This window comes from Temnothorax curvispinosus, unplaced genomic scaffold (assembly GCF_003070985.1).
Source record: "Temnothorax curvispinosus isolate PA1 unplaced genomic scaffold, ASM307098v1 QBEX01013199.1, whole genome shotgun sequence".
NCBI classification, from domain to species: Eukaryota; Metazoa; Arthropoda; class Insecta; order Hymenoptera; family Formicidae; genus Temnothorax; species Temnothorax curvispinosus.
In genome coordinates this window covers 1-10,726 of record NW_020222979.1, presented here as the reverse complement: position 1 = coordinate 10,726, position 10,726 = coordinate 1, and the positions used below count along the sequence as shown (strand labels likewise).

At 39.7% G+C, this 10,726-nt stretch overlaps 1 protein-coding gene across 1 annotated transcript; it reads left to right on the top strand.

The window, feature by feature from the left end:
• Positions 1 to 7,970: 7,970 nt before the first annotated feature.
• On the top strand, positions 7,971 to 8,347 carry LOC112463430 (intraflagellar transport protein 80 homolog). Its single transcript, XM_025029839.1, has 2 exons — positions 7,971 to 8,089; positions 8,169 to 8,347. Exons 1-2 carry the CDS (start codon positions 7,988 to 7,990, stop codon positions 8,310 to 8,312), a joined length of 246 nt encoding a protein of 81 aa, XP_024885607.1. The 5' UTR covers positions 7,971 to 7,987; the 3' UTR covers positions 8,313 to 8,347.
• Positions 8,348 to 10,726: the final 2,379 nt, after the last annotated feature.

Genomic DNA, 10,726 nt, shown 5'->3' with positions numbered 1-10,726 from the left:
CAGTTTTCAAGTTGCAGTAACAAATATTAATTTTATGGTAATCAATAAAGTATTGAGACTCGTGGAAATGTCAACAATAAAAACGGCGATGCGAGTCAAGCGCGGAACATGGTGCGCAATAAAGTTTCTATGGTAATCGGTAATATATTTACATGAATCGCGTATTTACATACAAGCACATACAAGCTTTATTTGCGGATGGAGCGCTACGTAACGAACAAGGATTTCTACGGTGCTTAGATACAAGAGTTGCGTATGCACCAGTACGTTTGATTCGCGGATGGGATCTTGTGTAGTCGCGTATGTACTGTTACGTCCAACCCCGGGACTAGGATAAGAAAATCTGGGAAGCAAAGGAAAGGCTAACCAGAGGGGTCGGGGTAAGGAAGGACGCAACTAGATACTTGCAAATGTCACTCGCAGGTACACGCTCTGAGGCGCGTGGCGCGAGCCGAACGCACTTTCGATGGCTCAGGAAGGTTCAACGTCCGTAGGGACGCGCGGTAGGACGCCTTCCGTGAGCGGTGCGATCGTCGGTCTTCTTTCGAGTCAGGGAATTCAATCTCTTTAACTCAGGATCGGACGATTTCGAGAGGGAAAAAAGTAGCAGTATAAATAAATGGGAATGTATTTATATAACATAACTAAAACATTTATTTAAAGTATAAGTTGAGTGTCACGTTCTGACTGTTATAGTTCGTCCGTTTTTTGGTCAATGCATTTAAGCAATTTACCAGGGATTTGGACAAGTCGTGTGGAGGATATTATTATTATATTTACTATTCGGGACCGAAAAGATATCTAAGTTTATACGTATGGTAACGAGGATCAGCTTTATTTATTTGGTTATAATTAGGATAATCAACGTCGAAATCGACAGGAATAGGTTTAAAGGAGGGTGCGTTTTCCAGCTGTTGCAATTGTTGGAGGAAGGGGAGAGGATCTTGATTATTAATGACTGCTTGCTTGATCTGGAATCTGATTCGTTTAATACGAACGCGCCTACCTCCTTTCTTCGTCATTCAGCCGCGTTCGCGAAAATGAATTTTAAGCTCGCCACACTCTTCGGCAGCGCTCAAAACCAATCCGCCACACCCTCTGCTCGCCACACTCTTCGTCAGCGCTCAGATCGTCAGCGTAGAGGTCAAATTCACTTTCGGGAATTTGTCGAAATTATTATCTTTTCTGAGGACCAACTCCGTTATCGCCACGCTTTCGGCAGCGAAAGTACTGGATCGCCACACTCGCCACTGCGAGTCGGAATCCCAGAAGTGATAGTGATTATTACGACCCCCAAGAATCAACCCCGTAATCGCCACGCTTTCGGCAGCGAAAGTACTGGATCGCCACACTCTTCGTCAGCGCCCCAGCACAGATCGCCACACTTTGTCAGCGACAACTGCGAGTCGAATCTTAGAAGTGATCGATTTATTGATTAAAGTCACGAAATGAGATTCCAGATTTTTACACTTGTTCCCTTTTAAACTTATCTTACCTTTATTCTATAAATCTCAATACAACTTGTGCGTGAAGCGCGGTCTTATAAGGTATGAGAGTGTAGGGACTAAGTCCCAGAATTGAGCGCGAATGCTCGAACTTAGCGTATAGTGGAACGTAGGAAATCGAATAAGGCTAGGAGAGAGTCTGAGAATTACGTCTAGTCAACACCGAAGTTAAAACTTATCTGCTTTCCGCGGCGTTTTTCCGCCCTATTTATACCCGAAAAAGACCGGAATCTCCCGCGCGAGATTCCCGCCTTTTTCCTACCCGTCTTAAGGGGGGAGGTATTCTAGAAGCTTCTAGAACATTCTAGAAGCGTAGTTTTGGGCCCATCTGGCCCCCAGCCCTTCAACGGACTCCGATAAGATAATCTAAACATTTACACTAATCCGGCCGTTTCCTCGGAATTCCGAGCCTAGCGTGCGTTGTCTAAGCGTTCAAAACTTTTAACGTGCGTCGTCGGAAATATAAAATTTCCGTACGTAACATGAGTAAACTATCAATATTACAATAAGTGAGAACAAGGCAAATTAAACGCGGGATTGAAAACATTTAAGATATATTTAAGTGTAGAATGTATGTGTAAGGTGTATGTTTGTGTACTTCTCGCGGGTGTTACATTGGTGCGGGGGTGATCGGGCAGGATCTTTGAAGAGGAAACCTATTCAATGCACATCCTGCCCGCTATTATTACAATCAAGATCAGAATTGAATTACATAATTCTTTAGCTAAGTGTACGTGTGGTGTATATGTGTATTTGAAACTAAATTAAGTCGCAATTAAAAATAAAATATAAAGAAATATTTGCGGGGTGAAAATAGAGAGACAAAATTTATGCATGGAAAATAATTAAGGACCGCCATTGGTATGAGGTTAAGGTTATTTAAGGTTTTAAGACGTTTGATTTTACTGATTCCATAACCAGCCTATTCCGTCGATTCCGTCGATTTAATTGACGTTTAATAAGACATTATTGGAAATATAATTTATTTAATTTAAAATAACTATTATGTTGGATTTTACTGAAACATGAGATGAAAGAAAAAGAGGGGAGGAAACTCTTCTAGTTTAAACGAAGAAAATGCTATGAGTTCAAGGTGACAGCGAACCGGCCGAATCCGCGACAGCGACGAAGACGCTGGGAGTCAAAGGCCGACAAAGTCAGCCAGACCCGCGACAACGCCAACGACCGCCGCAAATCCAGTGCCTACGCCGATCGAAACAAAAACCCGCAATAGCAAAAACGAGGAAATAATATGAGTCCACCGACGTCAATCAGTTAACCCGGAATAATAAGAAGGAATACCCTGCGTCCGCCGATGAATCAGCTAACCCGGAATAATGAGAAGGAATACCTCGCGTCCACCGATAAATAATAATGATAATCAGACTTACTACTTGTTGATGTGTTACGTTCAATCTGGCTGGATCTTTTTGGGCCCTGTGGATAGATTCTCATCGATACTCAATGAGTTTAAGTTCGCGCGCAGAATTTAACTTAACTCAAGATCGGGTTTGAATGTGATACCGTTCGTAAAATGGAAGAGAAGGGAAGTAAATTGAACTAAAAAGATGAACCGGAGGGAAGAGATGAACCGGGATGAAGAGGTGAACTGTCTGAAGAAGAACTGAACTAAGAGAGGGAGTCACGCGATGTCGCGATTTATATAGGAAAGTTCAAAGGATGGAAGGCGTGGATTTCGTGTAGGATGTCTGGTTTTTGTTTCGAGGATTTCTTATTGGCGGAATGTTTTTTACTCAAGAGGTGGATTCCTCAGTTTTCGCCTATCCTAGAAAGCTAAAGACGGTTATCGATTTTTCCGGTTTTCCATTAGTGAGTCCTCTCGTAAGGCCCCCACTGTCTTATTGGAGATGTAACCCATCGCTTCTTCCAGTGACGTATTTTGTTTTTCGGCTATCGCTGATTTCTCTTTTATTAGGGTTCTGGGTTTTTAGTTTATCTTGCGACCCTATTTTTAGTACCGACAGACAAATGCATTCCATTTAATCTTAATTGTAGTTTTATTGCAAACAGAAACTTCCGCCACGTGCTTTTACCAGATTTCCAAAAGCACGTTTTAGACCTTGTTTCTGTTTGTCGGAACATTGCGGCAATTTTGAGCTAGTCGCGCGATGCAATAAAGATCCTAAGCAAACTCCGTCTGAGATTAAAGCTTTTTTGGCGCGTCGTGTCGCCGGGTTTATAGTTACGGACCAGACAAAGTTGATAGAAAAAATCCGATCACGTATGCCCCGTCTGTCAGTACTTTATTCTGGAAGGTCGCTTTGTCGTTTAGGCAAATAGCTAATTAAAAAAGGGAATGTGAGGAGAACAAAGCTCACTCGCCGATCGATAACCGTCCGTGCTCAGTTTAATTTTAATCTTAAGAACTATTCTAAATTTTTAAGAGGTTTCCGCGAAAAGGGGAAATCGTGGAATCCACAGGATGTAACAATAATACAAATAAGTCTTATTCGCGGACGGAACGCTATGTGGTGAACAGAGATATATTCTATGGTGAGCGGCGTTATATATCTGAGTCGCGGGATATAATGGTGAAGTAATTATATACAGGTTTTATTCGCTATGTACAGTACGGCGGGAGCGCGAGATATTCCACTGGCGCGGTGAAACGCGGGCGATGATTAACGGGCGCGTGTGCAGGCGGAATACGGCTCGGTGATACGGCGCGGGATAACGCGGGAGCGCGCATAGGTATCGCGGTGATGACGATATGGACCTCGGGAAAGGCTACCGTGCAACCGAGACTCTCGGCAAGCGTAGAGAGCACCTCTCTACCCTGTTTTGCGGCGGTGCTTCGGGAGGTAAACGGAATCGGGCGGCTGAGACACTCAGCGAGTATAGGGAGCACCTCCCTATGATGGACCGCCTGGATTTCGTTGCTCAGGGAACGGTACCGTGCGGCCGAGACCCTCGGCGAGGATAGAGAGTATTTCTCTATCTTGACTCGCGCTGGTACGCTGTGCTGATAGTCTTATTGGACGGCTGAGACCCTCAGCAAGTCTAGAGAGCAACTCTCTAGACTTAAAACGTGTCGATAAGACGAGAAGCGGTCGGAAACGACAAGTCTTCGAGATACGTCACTCGATGGAGCCAGAGAGCAATTCTCTACCTTAGGACTTGTTCGCTTTCAGGAATTTGGGTGCCGAGAGCAGCGGATGATCGGTCGAGTCGGTGTGCTGGCTCACGGTGGAATACGATTATTATTAATAATTGCCGGTTTATATACCCGCAGCGGCGTTTTGGAAGTGGCGGGGGTACGAGCGACGGCAATCGCGAGCGCCGGGGTGGAGCGGCGAAACGGTCGGAAATTACGACGTCCCGACGCTGCGATTGCGTTCGGCGGTCTTCGGTCGTTTTCGGCACCGCTCGGCGTTCCGAGTCGGTTGCCGCGGTAAGTCCTTCGCGTAGACTTTATTCGAGCGCGGTTTCGTACAAGGATTAAAAATATGGCATACCGTGCCTTTCCTCGCTTGGCGGATGTTCGGCCGGGCGGCATCCGGCTGATATTCGCCGGGAACGATGCGATTCCGGGGCGCATTGTTATATCTTTAAAACGAGCAACAATAGTCCCCTTCCCATTTAAAATTTTTTACTTACACCCCCGCTCTCGCCTCCCTAGAGGCCAAAAAAAATTAATTTGGTATAAAATAAGTAGCCTTCTAAATGATCATGAACACGTGTTTTGGTGTTTTTCCATATCTAAAGCCGTTTCCGAGATCCAAGGGGTTGGGTCAAACTTTAGAGATATCCTGTATACATGTAATAGATTACATATTTAATACGTTAATAATAAAAAACTTCGTGTTTTATTTTTTATAAAAATAATTATTTAGCAAAAAAAATGTTTTAATAACGATTTGGCGGAAGGTACGATCTATTTCTCATATAAGGTCCTTCTAAGGCACGGCGCCACACGCGCGATCGACGACTCGTCCGTCGACCTTCGAGTAGCAGTGGCTGGATAGTAAGCGTTGCCTCAGAAATTTGGCCCTAATTCCGAAAAGGGTATATACAAGATGTAATGGTGCGTGTCCACCTGCGAGTAAAACTCTCGATAGTAGCTCTCGAGATTGATTCTAGCAAATGGACATATTCCTAAGAGTACCTAACGGAGAATGATTCGCAACTCTCGGCGAGCAAACTTGTCAAGACCTACTCGCAAATCGACACGACGTTATTTTACTCTCGGAGATCAGCTCGCCAAGCTCGAACGCTGTTCGTATTTTGAGAGCTACATGTTGAGAGTAAAAACCGAGATGGCAAAAGTTTGTTCCTTTGATGACACCAAAAAAACTTATTAAATAATGCGGAAATCATGAACTATTGTAGAATACTACTGTGACAGAAATAAAAAAATTTTTAAATTTTTATGTTCTGCAAATAAAGTGCGAAAAAAATTCATAATTTAAAGAATTAGATAAGAATATTTTTAATACATTCTCTAATTACTTGGTCAATAATAATTAGTTACACTTTAGTTTTACATAGTTTGCACGTTTTAGTTACAGTGCTGAAATTAAATACATTTTTACATCGCGAATTAAGTACATTAAAAAAAAAAAAAAAAATTATTAAATATTTACATATAAAAATCTAACATCAAGGTATTTCGCAAACTGAAAACTAAATAATAATATCGCACTATGTATTCCACTTCACAATTTGTAAGTCTGCAGTAACTTTTAATTGTTGGGAGTCTTCAATCTTAAGCTCTCTAATTAGAGCAGATCCGGCACTTGTTATCAATCCATTGCTTGACTCAGAAGGTCTTTTTGTTGTTATTTAACACCCTTTTTCTTTTTAAAATAATGCTAGCCACTATAGTAGCCGCAAGTTTTTTTCGTTTACGAGGCATTATGATGTCACCACTCTCAGAGATCGACTAAAAAAGTACGTAAGTGGACACGGTTTTGAGAGAACTCTCCGAAAGAATACTCTCTGGATTCTCACGAGATGCTCGCGAGAGTACAATGTCAGAAAAATTACTCTCAAATGGACAGTGTCAGAATCAATCTCGAGAGCTACTCTCGAGAGTTTTACTCGCAAGTGGACACGCACCTTTACAAAAGTTTCCGGAGTTTTTTTGAAAACACTAAGCAGTTACAAATCGGTATATAAATTGAAAATCTACACTTAAAACAGAACATAAAACTTTATTAGAACATTAATAACAAAATTAAACGAAGAAAATTAAGAATTTTTAATTGACTTGTCTGGCTATTATCATGACAATACGACTTGATTTTGGTCAGATTATCGTCAAGACATTTCAGACCAAAGATTTTGGTCTTTCTAAATTAATATTCTAAATATTTAAATAATTTTATTTTATAGTAAAAATATTACCTTAGCCAAGGTTCAAACTTGGAAACCTCCCCCATTCCGTGTAGGGTGTCGTACCAATTCGACCATTGAGGCATGTGGTAATATTTATCGCAATAATACGCGTATTAAAGAGTAAACAATAATAAGAGTAAACAATAATAAGATAGAACATCAATTTTGGTCAACGGTTTATATTCTGGCGAAGTAAATGTCTCTTATTCATATTCGGTTTAAATGAAGAAAATTATAATAAATGCTCAAAATAGTTTCCTTTGGCTTTAATACATTTTCGAAGTTGACTCGAAAAATTGTTCGCAATGGTCGCGCACTGCTGGATGGTAATTTCATCCCAGTTACGTCGCAGGTTCACTTTGAGGGACTTCGTTGATTTAATAAAGCTAACTTCAGAGATTTTTTGCTTCAAGATAGTCCACACGGAAAAGTCCATTGGGTGCAAATCCGACGAGTTTGGTGGCCTTTTCCGCGTGGTCTACCTTGGATCTCTGGAGTTTGCTTTAAATCAACGGAGTCCCTCAAAGTGGCCCTATAATGTGACTAAAATAAAATTACTATCTAGTAGTGCGCGGCCATCGTGAACAATTTTCCGAAGCAGCTTCGAAAATGTATTAAAGACAAAGGAGACAATTTTAAACTTTTATTGTAATTTCCTTTATTTAATTTTGTTATTAATGTTCTAATTTATGTTCTGTTAAAAATTTAGATTTTTTATTTATATACTGATTTGTAGTTGCTGAATGTTTTTAAAAAAATTATGCGAACTTTTGTGTCACCTTGTAATTCCGAATAATGGTTTAAATGATATTCAGGAAAAAAAAACTAATTTTTTCGAGAGAGAGAGAGAGAGAGAGTTTTTCACCCCTTTAATATGCCATTAATTACTTATAAAAAAATATGTGTCACTTATTTTTCTCTATATTTTAATATATCCAAGGCTTGTTAAAATTGGAGAACACTTGGTTGTATTTCCTTGTAAGACAAAAACATGGAAAATCTTTTATATTTAATTAATTCATGTCATCTCTTTATATTAATTTTATTATTTGCTTTAGATAAATTACAGGATGTAACATGTAATTATTTTATATTGTTATTAGAATGAAATATTATGGACTTGTATGGCTGTCATAGCAACTGATAATAGAGAACTGCATGCTGCAGAAGAAGCATACGCTGCTATTTGTAGATTTGATAAAGTAGATTATATTAAATATATCAAGGTAATTAAATTATCTATTGATATTTATTTATTTTTATTAAGATAATCTCAAATAAAATAAATCCGTACATTGTTTGTAGAATTTGCCTACTGCTACAGAGAGACATGCAGAAATGGCATTACTGGCAGGGGATGTGCCGATGGCAGAAGGTATATTGTTACAAAGCAGTTTAATTAAGGAGGCTATACATATCAACATCCAAATTTATAATTGGAATAGGTAAGTTAGAAAGTAACACAAGATTTAATTATAAAATAAGCAATTTGATTATAATTTATTTTTATTACAACGCAATTGTTTTAAAAATTGATAGAAATATATTCCTTAACAAAATTAAAATAGAGATAATTACATCGAATTACATGATAAAAATAACGTATATACAGGGTGTCTCAACGCACTGTGTCCAAATGCTCGTGATGAGGTAATAGGGATCAAGATAAACAAAAATGTTCTCTACCATTTTGCAATATTCGCAATAGTTAATGAGTTACTAATTAATATGTCTGAGTGAATAACCGCATGAGAAGCGGTAGGCCGAAGTCCGGCCAAGTCGGCAGGCGCGCGCGTGAGCGAGTAGTGAGTGGCGAGGGGCGTGGTCATGCGCCCATACGCGCGCTTGTCGACTTGCCGCGCTAATGATAAAAAACATTTTTGTTTATCTTGATTTCGTCTACCTCATCACGAACATATGATTCAGTGCGTTGGAACATTCTGTATAACTTTGCAAAATATAGAACAATTTTCAAAAACATTATCTATACAAACGGCGATGCGAGTCAGGCGCGGAACGTGGTGCGCAATAAAAATTAAAACGTGTATTTACAAGTAAAGAACGTTTTGGCTCTTCCTTTGAGCCATCTTCAGCTTTATTAACACAAACAGGAAATTTATTTCTCGAAGTAGCAAACTCCTTTCCTGGAAAGATGTCGTGATAAACGAGCTGGTACACACGATTATGGTGGACATTTCCACTGAGAAACGGAAAAGGCATCATGTATACTAAATCGTTGAAGGAAACAAAAAAGAAGAAAGGAGAGAGCTCACCTCAAGTTCTGCAGCAGTCAAAAATACATTAATTAAAAAGTCGTAGCAAGACGGTGTGGATACAGAGAGTCGCACATCTCGGAACAGAAGCGAGAATATCGCAGTCACACACGTGTCGGTAGAAAACGAAATGAGAAGCGGGTCACAAGTATGCCGGTCGGAAACGTAATTATAAACAAAGTAACCAGCCAAAGAGGGGAAACCAAAGGTTAAGCATTATTTATGATAGACAGGTATGCGTGGTGTAAGCAGTCGGTATCCGATTGTAAATTCAAACTATGGCGCTGTTGTCTAATGTATAGAACTTCAGAAATAAGTCGCTTGTGATAGGATCTTTCGTGATCCAATATCTCGACGCCATCCCAATCGAAATCGTGGTCATTCTGAATTCTATGATCAGACCTTTTCCGTTTCTCAGTGGAAATGTCCACCATAATCATGTGTGCCAGCTCGTTTATCACGACATCTCTCCAGGAAAGGAGTTTGCTACCTCGAGCCCTGCAGAAATAAATTTCCTGTTTGTGTTAATAAAGCTAAAGATGGCTCAAAGAAAGAGCCGAAACGTTCTTTACTTGTAAATACACGTTTTAATTTTTATTGCGCACCACGTTCCGCGCCTGACCCGCATCGCCGTTTGTATAGATGACATTTTTACGAGTCCAGATATATTATTAATTTTCAAAAAGTTTTTAAGTATTTTAAGGACGTTCTCCGGCTCTAGTCATGCTCAACTTATATTCATGCTTAAGGGGATTCTGCAGTGACTGGCGAACTTCCTCGATGTCGATAATGTCAACCTTTCTAATTTTGTTTTCCTTATATCTGTCTTTGTCTAACGAAATGACATCTGGCCTTTCTTCGATTGCTATTTGCTCGCCATCTCTCGCAAGATCCAACAACTACTGTTGCTGCTCTTCTTGTCATTCTGCATCCGTATTTGCATTATTAAAATAATTTTTCGATGGATCTTTTTTTGTACGCATTAAATCTTACTTCTACTTGCACGATATTATTCCTACATGTTTTCCCAAGGGCAGATGATAAACATTATGTATGTATAAACTGCAGAATTTTTGTTTTAAGCAAATATTGTCGTCAGGTGACAGATGCGTATGTGCCCAAATAAGTAATATTTTTAATTTTTGGGTGTTTTTGATATAAAATCGCGTTTGTTACCCTAGATTTTTGTGCGTACTTTAATTCTGTAAAATATTTTTGCAATTCTATAAAGCCAATTAAAAGATCCATCGAAAAACGATAATGTCGGTAAATCATACGGCTGCAGGATCCCCTTAAAAAGAAAATTGGATAAACTTCCGAAAACGGCCCCCCTCCGATTTCGATGAAACTTTGTGAAAAACTTCGTTTTGGGTCAAAATGAAAGCCCTTAAAAGGAATTTTGGCGACTCCTGATAAAGCCATTTTTTTAGATAAAATGATAAAAAATATAGGAAAATCTTCGTAATTCTACAGGATGTTATAAATTGAATATATACTGTTTGTATTTAATGACTTTATGTTTTTATCCTCCCCCGAAAGCACGGGGGGGGGGGTGTGCGTGAACCTCGGTTCGCGTGGAAAGTGTATGCG

What these genes read in the sequence shown, in the direction of transcription:
- LOC112463430 (XM_025029839.1), top strand. Translation starts at nt 7,988, where the DNA reads ATGGCTGTCATAGCAACTGATAATAGAGAACTGCATGCTGCAGAAGAA. An exon ending in ATTATATTAAATATATCAAG is followed by an intron (nt 8,090 to 8,168) that starts GTAATTAAATTA and finishes CATTGTTTGTAG; the next exon opens with AATTTGCCTACTGCTACAGA.